This window comes from Peromyscus maniculatus, chromosome 21 (genome assembly GCF_049852395.1).
Source record: "Peromyscus maniculatus bairdii isolate BWxNUB_F1_BW_parent chromosome 21, HU_Pman_BW_mat_3.1, whole genome shotgun sequence".
Lineage (NCBI taxonomy): Eukaryota > Metazoa > Chordata > Mammalia > Rodentia > Cricetidae > Peromyscus > Peromyscus maniculatus.
In genome coordinates this window covers 340,809-362,864 of record NC_134872.1, presented here as the reverse complement: position 1 = coordinate 362,864, position 22,056 = coordinate 340,809, and the positions used below count along the sequence as shown (strand labels likewise).

The 22,056-nt window shown below is 37.4% G+C and overlaps 2 protein-coding genes and 1 long non-coding RNA gene across 3 annotated transcripts; 1 reads left to right on the top strand and 2 right to left on the bottom strand.

Annotated features, from left to right (window-relative positions):
* Window positions 1-4,503: 4,503 nt before the first annotated feature.
* Window positions 4,504-5,478, bottom strand: LOC102913065 (olfactory receptor 2G3-like). The gene has a single exon (XM_006996864.1). It carries the CDS (start codon window positions 5,476-5,478, stop codon window positions 4,504-4,506), a length of 975 nt encoding a protein of 324 aa, XP_006996926.1.
* Window positions 5,479-7,150: 1,672 nt separating this feature from the next.
* Window positions 7,151-9,026, top strand: LOC143269935 (uncharacterized). The gene is made up of 3 exons (XR_013046741.1): window positions 7,151-7,261; window positions 7,676-7,766; window positions 8,841-9,026. It is a non-coding gene; the product is annotated as an uncharacterized LOC143269935 (long non-coding RNA).
* Window positions 9,027-20,427: 11,401 nt separating this feature from the next.
* LOC102908319 (olfactory receptor 10C1-like) lies at window positions 20,428-21,378 on the bottom strand. The gene has a single exon (XM_006996853.4). It carries the CDS (start codon window positions 21,376-21,378, stop codon window positions 20,428-20,430), a length of 951 nt encoding a protein of 316 aa, XP_006996915.3.
* Window positions 21,379-22,056: the final 678 nt, after the last annotated feature.

Here is a 22,056-nt window from a genome sequence, read left to right as displayed (position 1 = left end):
CATTCTCTACTTATATATGCGACTTGAGTTGGTTACTTCTTTTCTGACTCTGTGAACTGAAGTTCATGTGAAGATTCATTTTGTCACAATGTGGATCTCACATTGTCTGAAAGAAAATCACTTCCACAGAGTGTAGTTGTACTCATTTTACTTAAAATCTCTGGAAAAAAAACATGAATTAAGATCCTACATTCAAACATATTCCAAAACAATAAACATTTTAATATAGGAATGAGATAATGGGCAAAAAATGTATCACTCAAAGATCTAAGATCACTAAAAAACTCTGAGGCCTTAAATGAGCTATATTTTTGACACATAAAAGATAAATTTCTGCAAAGATGAAGAGATAAATACCATAAAGGAAGGAGAAAAAAACAAAAAAGAGAAAAACTCCAAAAGAATATGTGAGGCATATGAAAAACAGAGCTCAATAGATACATATTTGTTATGTACTCCAAATTTAATTGAAACAACCACAAATGACTAAGGCAAAGGGTTTCATATAACATTTAAATGTATAATAAAATGTTTATCCTTATGTGTAAAACATATAATTAATGTCGCATCACAGTTGGATAAAATTTTTACTTAAATTGGCAAAGAACAAAATATTTTATTTTGTATCAACTTAGTTATATAATATCACCTGTACAAATCTTGGAAAATAGTTTAGAATTATATGTCATCTGCAAATATCACAAAAACAGACAGACATTCCCTCTGACGCAGATTCCCACAGGTTCATGCAGAGGTGGGTGGACAAACATCTTCATTGTAATGTTTTCACCAGCACAGAGTAAGACATGTCAAAGGCTCACCAATCTTGAGATCATTCATTGCGAATTTATAATGCAATGCATTTATTCCCTAAAAAATAATAAAGCAAGTTATAAATGCAAAATTGACATTGTCTCTAAGGTACACACACACACACACACACACACACACACACACACACACACACACACACACAAACACCTCAAGATAGAATCATGAAGCAGAAAACCTAAACAAACCAGTAATGTATAATCATATTAAATCAATTATAAAGTCTCCCATCAAGAATAGTCAAGGTCAATAAAGGTGTTTTTTTTCTTGTTCTGCCTACTCATGCCAGTGTCTGGGTCTTAGCTGTTACTCAAAAATGAGATGATGCAGCCACAAAATGGACAGGAATATAGCACTTGCTGAATGAGGTTTCCTTATGATGCCCAAGGCTTTACTAGTGAGACAAATGTCAGTATCCTTTTGGTCCTTTTTTCTAGATTTTCCACAGAGAACTGTTACAGGGTTTGTGTTATGGGAGCAGAATGAGGAAATATTGAGGTAAAAGGCTGTATGAACCATCTAGGAGAGTCTTCTCTGTCAGTATGTCAATCAAACTTGGCAGGATGAGCATTGGAATTACACAGGCTCCTGATCCTACCCTTTTAAGTGCAAGTTCTTGTTCCAAATGTGACATCATAGAACCCTCATTTGTGTGTGTGGACTATCCATCTTTTAGGCAGAGTTTTAAGTTGTGATTTTAGTCTCACTGTTCACTTTGTCTTCTAACATCATTTTTGCCTTTGTCCCCCTGGTTTTAGGGTCCTGTAGTGCCTGTTTCTTTATTCTTATCTGTGTCCCTTTGCCTGCCTTAATTATCTTTAAGCAATTAGCTGTCATCCTCCATCCCTTTAAGTGTGGGTGTTTCATTGTGTATTGTCCACTTTTCATCTTACAGAAATCTGCTGATATAGTCTCTGTGCTCAACTCCTTTCTATCTCTAAATATTCTTTGTATTTACAGTATTTATTCATTGCAATATTTATGTTCTTTTAAGAGAATGAAAATTATCATTTCTGTTTTGAATAGATCATGTTTGATCAAACCTTATTTTTAGCTACTCATGTGGATAACTATGAGGATGAAGCAATGAAACATTCAATAGAGGTTTGTGTAGTTATAGTTATGAAAATGTAAGGTGCCATATAGGGTCTATTTCTGATCATTATCATTAGAAGTCATGAACTTGACTTCTGTTCTTTAGAGATGGTGTCCTATGTTCCTCAGAACATTCTTAATTAGAGCAAAGTTTTTGTCTGTTTATATGTATTTGTAGTTTTATCACCTTCACAGTAATATGGTCAATGGAAAACCCATCATTTATTACTAATTTCTCAAACACCATTACAGTAAACTTATTTAACTGTATATGTAGTTTGAATTAAGTTTTTTCTTGTTTCATAATATCTTTCATGGAGTATTATATATTAGTATGGGCAGTACAAGCATCTTCTAATTGCTTATAGTGACGTATTTACAGTGGTTCTTAAACTTTATTGATAAATGATAAATTTTTTGATATTTTGATTAGACATATTTCTTCTCATGTTTTTATCTAAAAGCAATTTTAAAAGGGAAAGGTCACAAGCTTACTTTCTTTTATATAAGCTTATTATTGATTGAGTTTTAACATAAAGAACTATGAATGGATACCAGAAAATTATAAACAGGTAACAGAAGATAATAGGAAAACATGTAACTCTTAAATATAAGAACTAGTTATGAGCAAAAGCATAAAATAGATAACTATACAGGTGAATACTGGATTGTGCTAGTATATCCTTTCAGGAATAAATTTAAATAAGGGCCACATGTGTTACAGCTATAATGAGAGAACATCTTCTTTGCTGGGAGGTGAACGAGGTGACTAAACACAGAAGATAATCCATACTGTTTGGTGAGAATATCTTTTAGAGTTTGAGTCCATGTCAATGTAAGGAATACATCTTCTCCACACTCTGTAAATCAGAAATCATGGAAATCAAACCTCATGCTACAAATAAGTCACCAGCATTAGATCGTAGCTGAATCAAATAATCTCATCACAATAAACAGTTTCATAAAAGTACACTTTACATAAATCAATTAACAAAGTTATTTTAGATGTCTAAAGCATAATGTGCTTGATTAATACAAGTGGATTGAGTAAGGTATCAATAATTGCTAGTAACTGCTTGGATAGTTTAATCTCTGGAAAATATTAATATGTCCACCAAGGTGACTCTCCTTGACAGTATGAGTTTATTAGAAAAAGAAACAGTCTATTAGTGATAAATGTTACTTAATGACTCCTTACTAGATGTTTTCTAACTACTTCAATACAGCATGAGGTTGGACTCATGTTAGAAATGATGCATCCAAGACTTCAGGCTTTCCTATTTTAGATGCTGCTATTTATCACCACACACAGAGTATTCTGTCTTGGAATGATACCTTCAATATCATTGCCATCATTAAAATCAAGTAGGACACACTGAACAAGGAGAGGCATATGAGAGTTTGGAGGGAGGAAAAGGAGGTGGGAAATGTAATTATATTATTATCTCACAAAAATAAAAGAAATAATTTAGTAAAACTTAACTGTTGTAGCCCACTAGGTTTCCTAGTGGCTGTACCCAGCAGGACTGTGTAAGAGGTTGATTGGACCATGGGCCTGGGTACTCGGTGTTTGTAAGGGTCTACACTTGACTTAACTAGCAAGGGGGAGGTCTTTTGCTCCACCCCTTGGCATTGTTATAAATAGATCTTTGGAATAAAGTTCTGGGCCGGTGGCTAAGGATCCAGGTCCACCCGAGTTCATCCTGTATTTTCTTTGTTTTCTCACCCCTCTTTATTTCTAAGTCTCTTACCCCTCCTTCTTCAAGAGTCCCTGGGGTAAATAATGGTGCAAGCTGGTCCCCCACACTAAATGACAGAATAGTCACATTTAAAAAAATATATATATTACAAAGAGGAAAGTAACAAAAATTACCTCATTTTGGTCACATTTTCAAGTAACTTTTTTTTTCATTCATATCATATATGGTTGCAAGTAGATAAATAACTACAAGCTGGGTAAGAAGTATTAGTTGATATTATTGAACATGATAAGACCAATAGATAGCAATATTATTATAATAAAAGAAATTTGAAAACATGCTTTATCATTTAGTATCAAATGTGTTTATCATTTAGTATCAAGTGTGTTGGCTATCATAATGATGAACATTACTTTTTAATTCATAACAATGTGGATATGAAGAGTTGACTAAAATTTGCACAAGTTTAAAAAAAAGTAGTGGAGTTAAAAGTCTCAAGTCTGTAGCTTAATTTCCCCACTGTTTTCTACAATATTGATGATGGTGGGGTTTGCTGTAAAAGTGGGAATAGCTGCTTTCTTGGATTGTGAGAAGATCTGTGGGGAGGGACATGCTGTGGGGCATTATGGTTATGTTTGTGAGTTCATGTGCAAAAGAGAAATACAAGAAGGGAATGGAGAATCTGGAGAGTATAAGAAACAGAACAATCATGGACTTTGAGGGGTATGGGGAAATGTTGCCTCTCCTGGGCCCCAGAGCATCCAGGGAAGAGACTGAGAAGAGAGTCCTGAGGCCAAGGCCAATGCAACACTGGCAAAGCTTAGAGTGAGCTTCAAAGGCTTAGAAGACTACAGTGCAGGACTATATGACAATATGCTCAGGATCCCCTAGTCATAAAATCGCTGTCACCACGTGCTCTGCTTTGTTTGCACACTCGGGTGTTAAAGAGCCGTCCCAGAGCCCCTTTCACCTCCTTATTCCTCAGTGTGTAGATGAGGGGATTAAGGGTTGGGGTCATGACTGTATAGAAGAGAGAGATGAACTTCCCATGGGTGTGGGCATATGAACTGTTTGGCTGGATATAGATGGCAGTGATGCTTCCATAGAAGAGGGACACCACCATCAAGTGGGATCCACATGTGCTCAGTGCTCTGCGCCAAGCCTGGGCTGACTTGATTTTTACAACTGCCTTGGCTATGTGTCCATATGATGTCAGTATCAGTGCTAAAGGTAAAAGCAGCAAGACCAATGAGGCCACAAAGAGCTGGACTTCATTGGCATGAATGTCCACACAGGCGAGCTTGATCATGGAGGGGACCTCACAGAAGAAATGGTGCAGCCACAGATGGCCACAACGGGGAAGCCAAAGAGTGACTGTTCCCTGGATGAGAGCATTTCCTATTCCACTGATCCAAGAGATCCCCGCTAGAGCCCGGCAAAGCTGTGGATTCATCACAGCTACATAGTGCAGAGGTTTGCAGACAGCAGCATAGCGGTCGAAAGCCATTACTGCCAGGAGAATACACTCAGTAGATCCCAGGGTCAGAGAGACATAAAGCTGTACTGCACAGCCCACAGCCGTGATGGTCTTGGCTGGTCCTTTCAGGTTCCAAAGCAGTTGGGGGACAATACTGGTGGTAAAACAGATGTCTACAAGGGAGAGGTGAGTAAGAAAAAAGTACATAGGGGTTTTGAGTTTAGGATCTATTGAAGAGATCAGAATAATTATTGTATTTCCTACCAGAGTGAGAAGATAGGAAATTAAGATAACTATGAAGAGTGTTCTTTCCAGTTCTGGCTGGTCTGAGAAACCCACCAGAATGAAGTCACTGTTGACACTGCTGTTAATCATCCCTGTCACCTGGTGTAGGCAATGAGAAAAACATTATAAATTACTAGATAGTCACAATATCAATGACCATAAAATAATTTAAAAGGCTGACACTGAAGGGTCCTTTAGAAGCTGAAGTAGATTTTGTTACAGAAAGAATACAAGTCTTAGAGAGGCTACTGTAGAAGTAGTCTTTGCCTGAGTGAGTAGTAGCTGTTAGGAGCTGAGACATTTGTCACAGAAGAGAATACATCAAATAAATAAATGTATTTGATCCATTTATAACATAACAATTAATTCAAATTAAATAAAGTGTTAAGTGTCTTTAATGTTGAGTCTAAATATTAATTATTTTAAAAAATCTACTTTATTCAATTACAACCCTAAAAGTAGTCATTTTTTTAGTTTAAAAAATATGAACAATAGGTTCTGGAGATTACAAAGAGGACTTTTGAAGTAAAATATCAAACATTTGTGTATGAATGAAGCTGTATTAACATTTTTGTCAGGATTTTTAATTTTATGCATATGTGAGTTCAGAATTATGTCCCTTGTGGGAATCATTAGCTCATCTAGCCTACCAGCTACTTGCTTGTGGCAAATTGGGTCAGACAGTGAGTTTTCACAGCTCCCCTCCTCAGCTGTGTGGTGGTGGGTGGAGTTACTGGCTTTCTGCTTTTATATGTTGAAAAAGAAGGTGAGTGAATCTGAATGTAGGGAATATTTACCAATATAACTAGGGCTCCTCAGGCAGATGGAAGAGGCTGCTTCAATGTGTATCTAACATTAATTTTTCCTCAAGAAGATAAAAGGAACAACTTTAAGAAACTTGAAATATTTACAAATGTGAACTTCTAAGGTGGAGTCACTGCTTCCTTTTGTGCCCAAAGACTGTTATTATGCCCTTGTGTAATGCAATTGGTACCTGGTATCAGGACAACCACTCAGGCCTTAAAATTCTTCCTTAATTGTAATTTAATATTCTGTACTTGTTTTATTTCAAAGAAAATTAATTGTGAAAGTAACATATGAAATAATTGTTAATTATTGATGAATTTCATTTATCATGTAAAACTGTTACAAAACTCAGTGAAAAATTAAGTCTGGGATACATAATATGTAATATATTGTATTAACTTATATTTAATGTAACATATATTGAATATATATGATCTAATTCTAATAAAGGCATTCACAGTTACATTCACATGCACCCATACAAACACAAACATGACTATCATTTTCCTACTTTGTTGCCATCAAAGGAATGAAATGAAGGCAGACATACCGCTCCTGCTCTATTCTAAGACACTCACAACACAGGTAGCCTTCAGAGAATGTGATAAGTCAAATTCACGTCCATAGACCAGTTCTCTATTTATTAGAATATGCTCATCTTGGGTTTTTAGAAGAGTTGTTTTTCTTCCTGATGCACTCCTAATCACACATGAGCTTCATGCTCGCTTTTCACCTAAGTGATTGAGCACCATGTGAAACCCAAGTATTGTTGAGAATCACACACATGTATAAACAAAACCAAATCATATGTAGTAGAAAACTAATTGACAGAAGATAATTTCCTTCACATTTTCAAATGGATAATGTTGAAATAAAAGTGAAGTCTGAGCCTCAAAGCTCACAGTGTTATTACCTTGAATGGCAATCAGTGTCTCAGGCCCTGTGTTGATTCTAGGGCTACTATTTGAGGATGTAATTCTCTGAAGACCAGGAAATCAAGAGAGATTATACAGGAATACAGGCCACTGTGCTGGAAATGTCCCAGGGACACAGATCTCTCATTATGGTAATTAACCTCATGCACTATTGCATCCAAAGCTGAACTTTCCAGAAGGCTATTCGGAAGGAGATTCTGTTGCTTCTCTTATCTTTCAAAGTTATTTAAGTTTATGGATAAAAACAAATGTATTAACTTTTGCATTCGTAACCCACTTATATAGAATTTTTAAAATTTTCAGCTGTTTCCATGCTAAGTTTCCATCAGGAATTTATTTAGCATATGTATATGTACATGCTTACTGTGCAGATGACTTAAAATTTATCTGACTGTAACTAAATGCACTACTACATCCTTTCTTCATATCTACTGTGGCCATATTTGCTTATGTTCTACCAGGCCCTATGCAGCTATTGCTGTGAATTTAACCAGGTGTAAACAAAATTATGTGTTGCTATTTTTGTCTCTGCATTGATTTGCCAGGGACCAGCCTCAGCAGTTTCAGGGGTCTGAAGGATGGGATACTTGGAAGGCGCAGTAATGACTCAGAGACAGTGCTCATGCAAACCGACAGGTCACTTCCAGCTTCTGCAGTTGCTAAGTAGCTTCTCTGCTGCCGCTTCTTTAGCTTCTCTAGCTTCTGCTTTTGCCCTGGTAACCTCAATCTTTTATTATCATAAGTAAGTGGAAACAGAAAGAAAAAGGGGAGATTACCCAATACAAAATGTTCTCATGATTCCAAAGGTTATTCTTAGAAAATCACCAATATAATCTTCATCGTCTTTTACTAAACACAGGGACTATCCCAAACTTAACACCAAAGCAAGCATAATTGATTTTTATTATTAATGATTATACAATCTTCTGAGCAATTGACCCAGAGGCTAGCAACGTGCAATTTCGCAAAAAAGGTAAAAATAAGAACAGTGGTTAATATACCAGACAGCCATTTCCTTTTCACACAGCCTGCTCCAACCTCAAGACACCTGCAGCCACCTAAGTTCCTCCTCAACCCTCTGCAAACACCAAGCCCCATGACTGGTTGGCCACAATGACCTCAGACAAGAAATCTGTCCCTGCAAATCAGCAACTTCTGTCCTTCTATATCCCAACAATTCCAAGGAAGACCTGGTCCAATTTTCAGAGCTTCCATGAAAGGAAGCTCACCTTTTCTGGCAGCTCTTTTTAATCTAGGAACCCAATAAAACTTGTAGCAATCACTCCAACCATTGCCACCTTGTCTCTACACTCCTTCAGAAGGGATAAAAAATATCTGGATTAAAGTTGCAATCTCCCTTTCTTGGAGGAGGCCACTACTTTCCTCCTATTCTAGGTTCCCACACTTTTAGTTTGTCATCCCATCTATACGTTACTCCATCCATAGTCTTCAGCCAATACCCTTTAGGGTCTCAAGTTTTACACAATGCCCTTGGAATATCGTCAGAAACTGAATATTCATCAAGGCCAATTTGAGTCCAGTGTGTTGACACACATCATATATAGTTGACCACACATTTGGTACAGTTTATCCAAACCTGAAAAGCTTCCCCAGGCTGCAGGTTCTTTCCCATGAACTGCATAATTGCCTTAACCCCAGCCTCTGTATAATTTCCTGTGAAATTTACTTCACTCCTTTCCTGTATCACAGAAATCACCATTGATCTAGGAACAAAGAACATGAAGATCAGATAGAAGAAAAAGACTAGCATTACAAGAAGTATTTATATGGAGGAGGACATGACATGTGCACACCATAAAGCATGACCTTGCAACACATAGGTATTTCTGCCTTGGCCCTCTAGAGGCATGCTAAGCAGAAGAACCAGAGGGGAATGCGCGAAGGGTTGATGGTCCACAGTCTCGGGTCCCCTTTTCTCCAATCTCTGCTATCAGCATGTTAGCCATTTTGTATGCCATCCCTGGCATTAATTCAACACCATCTTTATGAGAATCATTCATTTTGGCTCATGTTAACAGCAGAGTACAACCTCCATCCCACACTGGATTTTGTTATTTTAATAAGCCATAAACCACTTATCTATAATGGTGCTAGTAGCTATTTTTGTATTTCTGAGTTTTGTCTTTAATAAAGAATGTTGCCATGGATATGTTTGCATGTATTTTAGGGGAAATAAAACTAAGTATTTTGATAATAACTTTTAGCACCAGATTCTTTAGTCACAAAGCATGTATGCATCCAGAGTTGATGGATCTGTGGAAAATGGTGTATCATCCATTACACTCCACATTGACACTCTGCAGGCAGATACCCAGCATCTAGGTCACACTCAGTACTTTCTGCCCTTTTAATTTCAGTCATTTTGGTAGTATGCAAAAGGTATCACACTATAATCTTCATTTGTACTCCTCTCATGTTTAAAGAAGTTGACTAGCTGTTAATCCTGAAATTTCCCAAAGAAAAAACAGTTCTGCCATTTTGGCAAAATTAAAGCAAGCTTTTATTAAAATTTTAAATACTGATTGATGGAATTTGGTCAAGACCATCACCTAGAAACTTTCCAGGTGAGTGGCCCTGAGGCATGTGTTATCTGAGGGTCATATGGACAAAACCTATTGGTTACCATACTTTCTCATAAGGCTTTGTTGTCTATCTAAAAGTATGAGAGATACTTTTATATTCACTCCTATGCAAAATCACCTCATCCCTACTTGATTCAAACAGATGTGAATGATGAGGAAGGAATTTCACCATTAAGTCTCCTTGAAAAATGTGATTCATCAATACCTAAGAGGACAAGGAAAACAGATATGAGGATATGGAGTAAAATAAGTGAAAGAAGGCTCTTGCCCATTGTCTTTCTTCAAGTAGTTTCTGTATCCTCTCACTGAACTATTTTTTTAAACAACAGGAATGTGTTTAGTTATCTAAAGCCATTGCCAATTCTGGGGCTTCAGAATTGCCATCTAGATAATTACTAAGCAAGGTGACTGCCTGGGCCATTCCCACGACCATGTTCTCATGCAATTCTAAAAAGAAAACTATTGTCACTAGATCTTGTAACTGTTTCTTCTTGGCATACTTCTTGGCATGCATTTTAGTATTTCCATTAGTACCAAAGAAAATAAGGCGCATCTTTTTGTCAATGTGGACCATTTCACAATTGAATCCAGTTAGAAAGTATTTGCATTCTAACTGTGATATTTGAGGGAAAATTAAACAATTTACTTGAAAAGGTTTCTTTGGGATGTAGGATGATTATTTCCATCAGATACTTAAAGAGCTACAACCACTGGGGTATTCTAAAATTAAAATTTAGAAGATATATTTTTATGATTATGTTTCTTAATCTTTGCTAATCAATAGTTTAAGCTACACTTATTCAATCTATACAATTTGAAAAGATCATTGGATTGTTTAAAAAAGATCACCAATGCTGTGGATATCGCTCTGTATGCTGTGAATGTGTTGCTCTGATTTGTTAATAAATAAAGTACTGATTGGCTAGTAGCCAGGCAGGAAGTATATGTGGGACAAAGAGAAAGGAAAATTCGGAGAACAGGAAGGCTGGGTCAGGAGATGCTGCCAGCCACCACCGCCATGAGAAGCAAGATGTAAAAGTACCGGTAAGTCATAAGCCACATGGCCATTTATAGATTAATAGAAATAAGTGAATTTAAGATATAAGAACTAGATAGCAAGAAGCCTGCCACGGTCAAACAGTTTATAAGTAATATAATTCTCTCTGTGTTTACTTAGGTCTGAATTGCTGTGGGCCTCAGTGGGACTGGAGAAAAGTCTAACTACACACCAACATTTCCTCAATGTTATTACTTCATCCACCTTCACTAATTAATTACATAATGCAGTGGTGGCGCACGCCTTTAATCCCAGCACTCGGGAGGCAGAGCCAGGCGGATCTCTGTGAGTTCGAGGCCAGCCTGGACTACCAAGTGAGTCCCAGGAGAGGCACAAATCTACACAGAGAAACCCTGTCTTGAAAAACCAAAAAAAAAAAAAAATAATTACATAATAAAAACAATATTGAGAGTCATATATAACTTCTCTCTTATAGAATATTATTTTAAAATGTGTTGCTTTTATGATGCATTTTTCAACTCTGTGAAGCTGTGTTACTTTGCCTGTCTAAAACACCTAATGGTCTAATAAAGAACTGGATAACCAATAGCAAGACAGGAAAAAGGATAGGTGGGGCTGGCAGGCAGAGAGAATATATAAAAGGAGAAATCTGGGAGAAAAGATCAAGGAATGAGAAAGGAAGGAGGAGGAATTCAGGGATCAGTCAACCAGCCACCCACTTATACAGCCAGACATGGAGTAAGAAGGAAAGAAAAGATATACAGGAATAGAGAAAGATAAAAGCCCCAAGACAAAAGATAGATGGGATAATGTAAAGTTAAGAAAAGCTGGCTAGTTACAAGCCAAGCTAAGGTTGGGCATTTATAATTAAGAATAAGCCTCAGTGTGATTTATTTGGGAACTGGTGGCAGGCCACCAAAAGAGCAAAAACAATCAACAACACTGCTCCTGCTTAAAATTATGATTAATATTACTTTACCTGCTTTAAAAACCCTTGTCTTATATCTGTCTCAATATCTTATTATGTGTGTGTGTGTGTGTGTGTGTGTGTGTGTGTGTGTGTGTGTGTCCTGTGCATTTCACATAATCTTTGCCAGTAGTCATCATTTTTTTTTCAGTTCACTGCTTGTCCACAGTGATCACACAGTTGATTTGTATATGACATCATTAGACAGCTTGGCACATGTTTCATATGTTTTCAATATATAATTTTATTAATTCTTTGAGATTTCGTACATTACATTTTGATCATATATTCAGCTTCCTTTCATTCTTCCCATATCTACCCCCAAGTCCATACCCATCTAAGTTTGTGTCCACATGGTTTTAAAACACATATAGTCCATTTAGTGCTGGCTGTATACTCTGGGGATATGTCACCATTAACTGAAGCATGTTTCACCTACAGGGTTCACATACTTAAAGAAAACTAAATTTTCCACTCCTAGAAATTACCAATTATTTCTACTAATATCAGGAATGAGACAAGGATGTCCACTCTCTTGCTTCCTGTTTGATATCGAGTTTGAAATCTTAGCAAGATAAATAACACAAATGAAGGCCGTTAAAAGTATATAAGTAAGAAAAGAAGAAGTCAAAGTATATTTATTTACAAATAATAGTATTTGACAATAAAAGACTCTAAAAACTCTACTAGAAAATTCTTATAGCTGATCAACATTCATCCAAGTAGCTGTATACAAAATTAATGCACAAGCATTTCTCTATACAGATGAAAAATATACTGAGAAAGAAATCAGAAAAAAATACTATTCAGAATAGTCTTAAGAATATCTTGGAATAAATATAAGAAACTGAAAGATTTCTACAATGAAAAATTTAAGACACAGAAGAAATAAATTGAAGAAGGTACCAGAAGATGTAAGACCTACCATGCTCATGGATTGGTAGAATTAGTATTCTGAAAACAGTCATTCTACCAAAAGCAATCTACAGATTTAGTGTAATCCCTGTCAATCACATTTTTATATGAATCTAGCATATACATTTTGTATTTGCTGTTTTCACAATTTACACATACCTCTTATTTCATGTGATGGGTCATTAAGTATTTTTTATTATTTTACATCTGTATTTTGCTTTTCTTTTTAACCGCACTGCCAAAATAATTTATTTTGTTTGTTCTTTTCAATTGCTTATACTATTTGAATTTTTTTCTTACAGAAATAAAATCAGAATCATCAAGAAAGATGATTCAAAGAAAGAGTGACAGTGTCCAATTTTAGCAGCCCAGCATGTTTCACCTTACAAGGCTTTTCTGACCAGCCCAAGCTGCACTCAGCTCTTCTTCTGGCCCTTTCTGTCATTGATATTGTGAAACTCACAGAAAACACAACCATCATATTTGTGTCATTTTTGAACTCCCAACTCCACACACCTATGTACCTCCTCCTCTCCAATTTCTCCTTCCTAGACCTATGTTTTATGACAAGTGTTGTCCCCCAGATGGTCTAAAATTTCAAGGACCCAAAGAAGACAATCAGTTATGCTGTCTGTGTGATCCATCTCTACATTGCTCTGGGACTGGGCTTAAAGTGATAGCCTATGTCCCTGTCAATAATATCTACTTACCCTTGTACTATGGGGTTGTTATGCAACCAAAATTTCTCTGGCAGCTGCCTGCCTTGGCCTGTATTTGTGGTTTTATGGTGTCCACAAATCAGACCACTCTGGTTTTCCAACTACCTTTGTGTGGCCATCATGGGGTGGATGATTTTTATGTGTGAGGAGCCTGCCCTGGTGAAAATAACTTGAATGGATACAACATGCCTAGAAAATGATGTCACAGCATTCACAGTCCTCTAGGCAGTGATTCATCTAGGGGTTATTCCATTCTCTTATTGCTTGCATTGTTAGGAATGTGAAAGTAAAGTCAATGGATGGCAGGAAGAAAGCTTTTGGTGCTGTGGGTCCCATTTGATGGCCACACTTTTTTTTCTTTGGAACTGAAAATTCTGTTGATATGCACTCCAGCAAGTACATGCAAGTACAGAAAGTTTCTCACTCTTATATATTGTAGTGATACCCTCATTTAATTCTACAATCTACTCCTTAAGAAATAAAGAATTAAAATGGGCAGTAAAAAGGTAGGGGATCAGAGACCCAAGTTAGGGAGAAATAAGACAGTCTCACATTATGTGACAGGCTTTGGGGATTGGTAGGCATTATATAACTATGTCTTTTCCTTTCATTTATAGTAAGAATAGTCAAAACTGCTAAATAAAAGTAGGCAGAAAATGAAATACATACCATGATAGAGGGAGACACCATGGGGGTGGAGAGAAACTGGGTACTAGGGAAGTTCCCAAAAATCTACAAAGATGACCTCACCATAGACTACTAGCTATAGTGGAGAGGGTGCCTGAACTAGCCTACACTGGTAATCAGATTAGTGAATACCCTAACTGTCATCATAGAGCCTTCACCCAGTATCTGATGGAAGCAGATGCAGAGATCCACAGCCAAACACCAGGCCAAGCTCCAGGAGGCCAGTCAAAGAGAGAGAAGAGGGATTCTATGAGCAAGGGGCATCAAGATCATGATAAGAAAACCTACCAAGACTACCAAATCAAACTAGTGGGAACTCATGAACTGTGAACCAACAGCTGTGGAGCCTCCATGAGACTGGACCAGGCCCTTTGCATATGTGAGACAGTTGTGTAGCTTGATCTGCTTAAGAGGCCCCCTGGCAGTAGGATCAGGATCCATTCCTGGTGCACGAGCTGGCTCTTTGGAGCCCAGTGCCTATGGTGGGACAACTTACACTGCCTTGGTGCAGGCGGAGGGGCTTTGACCTGCCTCAACTGAGTGTATCAGGCTCTGCTGACACCCCATGGGAAGCCTTGCCTTGGAGGTGGAAATGAAGGTTGGGATGGCTATGGGGAAGGCTTGGGAGTGAGAGGAGGGAGGGGAAAAGATCTGTGGTTCATGTGTAAAGTGAATAGAAAATTTCTTAATAAGGAATAAAATAAAAAAACAAAATCACAAAAAAGTAGGCAGAAAATTTTAATAACATCTCAATACTAGCCACTTTAAATTCTTTTATTTCTTTTTTGGACATGTTATATCATCTCTTTTAAAGTTCTTCTTAAAATTGTATGAAGAAATTAAAGCTGGTATATATTCACATTCATAAATGACTATTGCTCTACTGACAGATGACATGTCTGCCAGGTGACAAACTGATTTTCTTGTCATAGAAATAAATTTTAAACTTCATTGAAGGACGGTTTTAATCACAGGTGCAGAAGTTTTTAGATCACCTGAGAATGCTTCCTACTGCTACTATGGTTCTGTATGTGGTAGTATTCTAGGAAGTGCATTTTCTCTTTACCTTTATTTTTATTTTATTAAGAATTTTTTTTATTCATTTTATGTATCAATCACAGATTCCTCTCTTCCCTTCTTCTGCCCTTCCAACCCCCCCCCCCCCCCGCAAACCACCCATAATTCACTCCTACAAGAAGGTAAGGCCTCTCATGGGGGGTCAGCAGAGCCTGGTACATTCAGTAGAGGCAGGTCCAAACCCCTCTCTCTGCCTCAAGGCTGTGAGAGGTATCCCATCATAGGTAGTGGGCTCCAAAAAGCCAGCTCAAGCACCAGGGATGGATCCTGATCCTACTGCCAGGGGCCCCTTAAGCAGATCAAGCTATACAACTATATTGCTTATGCAGAGGGCCTAGTCCAGTCCCATGGAGGCTCCACAGCTATTGGTCTAAATTTCATGAGTTCCCACTAGTGTGGTTTGGTTGTCTTAGTAGGTTTCCCCATCATGATCTTGATGTCCTTTGTTCATAGAATCCCTCTTCTCTCTCTTCGACTGGACTCTTGAAGCTCAGCCTGATGTATGTTTGGTTGTGGATCTCTGCATCTGCTTCCATCAGTTACTGGAGAAAGGCTCGATGATGACAGGGTATTCACCAATCTGACTACTGGGGTAAGCCAGTCAAATGTTAAGAAAGCCTCCACTAACGGTCTCATTTGAAATGTCTATCCTTATATTTTTCATAAGAGGCTTCTGGGCTAGATACACTCATGCATTTTCTGATCAGTCTCAGAAGAGGCTGAGAAGAAGATGAGTCTTCATTCAGAATAAAGAAAAGAAGATGTAGGTAAGGTAACAGATAACTCCTTGAGGTGTCCTTTATAAGTCTGAAACAGCTGTTTTCATCAAGCTTTGCATCTAAATATTGACTCTACAACAAAATACATGCATGCAAATTCAAGCATTGTCACTAATTTTCAATGTGTAAAAGTTTTCAAAAATAGAGCTTTAAAAACAATAAAATTGCATATTTGTTATTTATATAACACATTCCTTTATGATATAACTTAACAGAATGTGTAAGATGATTTTTTCTTCATGTTGAATGTAAAGATTGCATCTTTTCTAATAATCTGTGTAGTGATTTAGGCCCCTTTGAAAATTTAAAATATTCACATTTTTGCCTAAATATTCACAATATTTACTTACAAAACACTTTCTTATTGACTTTACATATATACATGATGTTATTTCCTAAATACTGATTTTTAAAAATGCTTTTAGCAGAAATTAATACAAAAGGATCACTTAAGTGCAGATAACTAACTCTACATGAATGTAAGAGGCAGTTTTGTAGGTATTTAAAATTAAATTATCACATTGGAGAACAAAAGTGGTCTATGCAGAATAAAGATCAGCTTAGGCACTATATCTATAAAAATGGCATTTCTTGGAGGTGGAGAAATGGCTCAGAGATTAAAAGCACAAGCCACTTTTCCAGAGGACCTGGGACCAATTCCCCACTCCCATGTGATGGCTCACAATTGTCTCTAACTTTAGTCCCAGGGGATCTGACACCCTCTTCTGGCCTCCCGGGCACCAGGCATGCATGTGGTGTGCAAGCAAAACACTCTTACATATAAAACAAAACGTATTTAAAAAAATGGCATTTCTTGGTTGACATAATTTGGTTTACGTTAATATTATAGGGACAATCACATACAAATAAACATTTTTTTGATATATTAGGACAACCAAATACATGAAAAGTGATGATTACCTTAATCACTTAAAATCTATCCATCTTAAAAACTTAATAAATTAATAATAATATACCCACATAAGCTGAAAAATTAATACTTTCCCCATATTTGTTATGTTTGTGTGAGTATTGTAGCTTCTGGTTAGATTGTTGTTATTTAACGGCTTCCTTTTGCAGGCATTATTCCATAAACTCATGCAGGATACATACAACCTAGCAGCTCAGGATCCTTCCTATTGTCTCTCTTCAGATGAATCCAGACACTTTGTTAATTGGTTTTGTTCTTCTCTGATCGTTTTTTCTCCACACAATTTACAAAGATATTTTTGCTCTTAGAGTGCTTTATTCCATATGAATCTTCTTGGTAAGAATCTAGCATTTACTTTTCTTATTTTTTTTAATTTAATTTTATTTTATTTTACAATACCATTCAGTTCTATGTAACAGCCACAGATTCCCTTGTTCTACCCTTTCCTGTCCCCCTCCCCTTCCCCCCAGCCCACCCCCCATTCCCACCTTTTCCAGGGCAAAACCTCCCCCAAGGACTGAGATCGACCTGGTAGACCCAGTCCAGGTCCAGTCCCCTCCTCCCAGATTGAGCCAAGCGTTCCTGCATACATCCCAGGTTTCAAACAGCTAACTCATGCAATGAGCCCAGGATCTGGTACCACTGCCTAGATGCCTCCCAAACAGATCAAGTCAATCAACTGTCTCACCTATTCAGAGGGCCTGATCCAGTTGGGGGCCCCTCAGCCTTTGGTTCATAGTTCATGTGTTTCCATTCGTTTGGTTATTTGTTCCTGTGCTTTATCCAACCTTGGTTTCAACAATTCTTGCTCATATAAACCCTCCTCTTTCTCGCTAATTAGACTCCTGGAGCTCCACTCGGGGCCTAGCCATGGATCTCTGCATCCAGATTCCTCAGTCCTTGGATGGGGTTTCTGGCACAACTATTAGGGTGTTTGGCCATCCAACTACCAGCTTAAAAATAGAACTCCTTGTAATGCATGCAATGGTATGTTGAGTTACAAGGAGTTCTATTTTTAAGCTGGTAGCTGGAGGATACATTTTTGAAGATCACCTGTTCCCTTGATGTCTGCAACATCAACGCTGTTGTAGATTTAAAAATCCATGGCCAAATGAACAGCTGCAGGCTTTTCTAGGCATATTTTCATATACTAAACATACCTTATAATTACTTGAGGATGCCATTTTGCTATGCTTTCTTGATTTTTTTTTTAAAGGAATTAAACTGTGTAAGAAAGTCAAACTCAATTTAGAGAAAACAGTACTGTTGTTTTTTTTTTGTCATACCACAATTCCCAAATTTTAAATTCTATAATCTATAATACTAATTCTCAAAATTAGAAAATTGGAAAAAGTACAATACTACAAGCCCCATGAGATGTTGACCTAATTATAACTACAGCAATGTTTCTACTCCTGTATATCTTCAATTCCAGGATACAATCCAGAGTTCGAGTTGGCATTTAGTTATTATATATCTTAATCTATTCCAGTCTGTGATAGTTTATTAGTAATTTTATCTTCTGTGACCAAGCCTTTGAAGAGAAATCATCAGTTATTTTGCTAGAATGTCTCTGAATTTGGGTTTGTCTAGTGATTTCTCCTTTTTTAGGCTGAGATTATGCATATTTACCATAAATACAACAAAGTTGCTTCCTGCTTTGCATATCTAAGTTCAGCATTAGGGAGGGCACATGGCATCTTAATAACTTGGTTAAGAAGCTCCTTTCAGTATGCAATGAAATTATTTTAAATAGCTTCCTTTTATATTTCCTTTTAAAATGTTTTCCTTATGTAATAGAAATCATAGAAGCAATACTTAGAGACTATGAAGATATTCTATGTCTCTTCAAAACTTTTGGCATTGATTTTAGCATCTCATTGAATTTTTTTTCAATAATTCTGCCTTAATGGTCCTTACTGCATGGAAATAGACTCAGAACACTGGATCTGAGGCATGGGTAAATATTACCTTTCTACTTTGGTGAATCATGTCTGCAACAGTTAGTACTGCAGTTTCAGTGTGATGGTTAGTTTTTTATTTCTTCCAAACTTTATGCACACTTAATTGGAATTTTATTTTTGTTTTGCTATGCACATAGAGACTTAAGATACTCATTTTATTTTGTGGATTATAACAACTTCTACCATTAATTGTTTTGTGGCTCAAATTTTGCTGCTTCAACTTCAGCCATTGAAGTTCTTTCATGTTGGCTCCTGTGTCTTCAGCATGCTGCATCTTGTCTCCAACTTTGTGTGTGTGTGTGTGTGTGTGTGTGTGTGTGTGTGTGTGTGTGTGTGTGTGTTTCATGATTTCCAAAGATTTTTTGTCTTGTCTTTGAAATTAACCTACCACTTCTCCAAGGAGTTCTGGTTTCTTTTCTTAGGGAATGAAAACCAGAATCCACTTATATAACACTTGTTGATCTTTTACATTAGTCTTCCTTCACTTGTACATCCACTTCACACAGACAAAATGCACAGGTGGAATGCTGACTGGTCCTACTCAACAGATCAATCTTTCTATCATAAATGTATATATTTTATATGTGTGTTCATTTGAAACTGTGATGTTGATAATCACCTGGCTGGGGTTCTTTTCTTCTACTCAACTGGGAATCATATAGGAGAGGAGAAGCTACTCCTCTGTTCACAATTCCAGGTCCTGCATGCCCAAAACCTGGAGTGTGGACTGAGATAATGCTGCACAGAACAAATGTTAATACATCACAGCCCTGATAACTACCTGTTTTAATCCAATGCAATGGGTTTACATGTGCTGAGTAACAGAATTGTAGCATAACAAGCTAAGTTCACTTAGGAATTTGTTATACGATCTCCAAATGTATGAGTCAAGATTCATCTGCACATATGTAAATTTATAAATTTTAGAAAATCTTACAACTATATCAGTGAATTTTAGTTTATTTTGTTTCTCCTCCTGTACTATCACTAATATTTCTTTAAAAACATTTACATAACAGAACATGTTGACAACTGTTTCTTATACTTTTTCTTTAATTGTTTGTAGCATATAGTTTCAAAAGTTCAGAGTTTGCTTTATTGGGATGTTTACATGTTTTGTAAACAAAATTTACAAAAGAGCTATTTAATTCTAGATTATATGCCTATAATTATATGCAAAGAATTTAGAGACCTTATGAGAGAAAATACCCTGCTTCTTAGAGTTACTAAGGAATTGTCATGTTGTGAGAACCTGTTTAAGGGCAGAAATCACAGGTGCATCAGGGGCTGGGCAGTGGTGAACATATACAGAGAATTTTCAAAACTTCTAAGATGGCATCAGGTGATTTAAACTCTGTCTAAACCAAAATATTTAAGTAAGTGGACTAACCTACTAAAATTCTTTAGTAGCAAATGTTTTACCAGTATTTGCAATTAAAAACAGTGTTGAGTAAAGAGAATACTCTTAAAACAAAATGATGGTTATTAAAGATTCTTATAAGAGAGCCAGGAAGAGTACACCAGTTTTTTTTTTTTGTTTTGTTTTTTTTTTTTTTTGTTTACTTGGGCAGGCTATGCATGCTTTCTTAAAAAGAAACTCTTCATGATTCCTGCTTACTTCAGTTACCTTTTCATTGTCAGGACTTTCTGAGGCCCAGAGTTCTCCTCAGGGCTGCTTTGACTTCCTTGTTCCTTAAACTATAGATGATGGGGTTCAGCATGGATGTCACCGCTGTGTAGAAGAGGGCCAAGAGTTTATCCATTCCTGGTGAGTGGCTAGCCTTGGGCCTCAAGTAGGTGGCAGATGTTGAGCCATAGAAGAGTGTGACTACAAGTAGGTGGGAGGAACAGGTAGAGAGAGCTTTATGGCGCCCCTCAGGTGAAGGCATCATTAGCACTGCAACCAGAATTCTGACATAGGAAGAAATGATCAGTAAAAATGGGCTGGATATGCAGAGAACTGCTGCCACAAAGATGGCAGCCTCATTTTGGGATGTATCTCCATAGGCAAGTTCCAGGAGTGGTGGAAGGTCACAGAAGAAGTGATTTATCTCACAGGGTCCACAGAAGTTCAAAGAAAAAATGAAATTGGTCTGTCCCAACCCTACTATGCATCCCATTGCCCATGAAACCATTGCCAAATGGGCACATACTCCACGACTCATTCGGGTTGCATAATGGAGTGGGGAACAAATGGCCATGTAACGGTCAAAAGCCATGGCTGCCAGCAGGCAGCACTCGGTTATACCAAAGAATATGAAGAAAAACATCTGTGTGGCACAACCCTCCCGAGAGATCCCTCGAGCCTCACTCACAAGGCTCTGCAGCATCTTGGGTATGACAGAGGAAGTATAGCCAATCTCCAGGAGAGACAAGTTGGCCAGGAAAAAGTACATGGGGGTGTGCAAGGATGGACTGGTACAGATGGCAAGGGCTATGAGTGCATTGCCTGTCAGTGACACTAAGAACATGAGGAGGATGAGGGTGAACAGGAGGAAGCACTCTCCAGGGACCTCAGAGAACTTGGCAAAAGCAAAGCGTTTGACAGACAAGCTGTTCTCCTGCCACAGAGAGCAATTGACAGTCATCTCCTGGAAGAGGGAACAGCAAGTCATGAGAAGGGTTCTTGCAGATGAGGGAAATTATTCTCTCTGTCTCTGTCTCTGTTTCTGTCTCTGTCTCTCTGTCATCTCTCTGTCTCTCTCTGTCTCTGTCTCTCTCATGTGTTTGAGTAATGTATGTACATACATGCCCTTACACATTTCAGATGCCAATTTCAAATATTTTCATGGTTAATCTCCACCATATTTTTTTTGAAACAAGGCTTGTTACATAACCTGGAGATATTTGTTTTTGCTAGACTGAGTTGGGGATCTGCCTGCTTTTGCCTCTCATACCCTTAGTATTGGAATTACATATATATGCTGGATTGCCCAGTTTTTCATGGGCAATGGGGGTCCAAACTCAGGTCCTCACAATTGTACAGCAAGCACACCACTCACTGAATCATTTCACTATACTACATTTTATTAATTTTAGAGCCTCAATTAAATTAGAAATTTGTTAGGTGAAAATTTTTAAAAAGTCAGAAATTGCCACTTACCCTCACAAGTTTTCCAAATCAAATCCTTTCCCTAGTCACACTACCAGCTCATTTTTCCAACATATACTTACTTGTCAAGCATTAAATGGCAAAATATTATCTGGGAAAGGTGGAATATCCTTTACTCCGAAGCACTAGGAGGCTGAGGCCAAACGTCACTGTG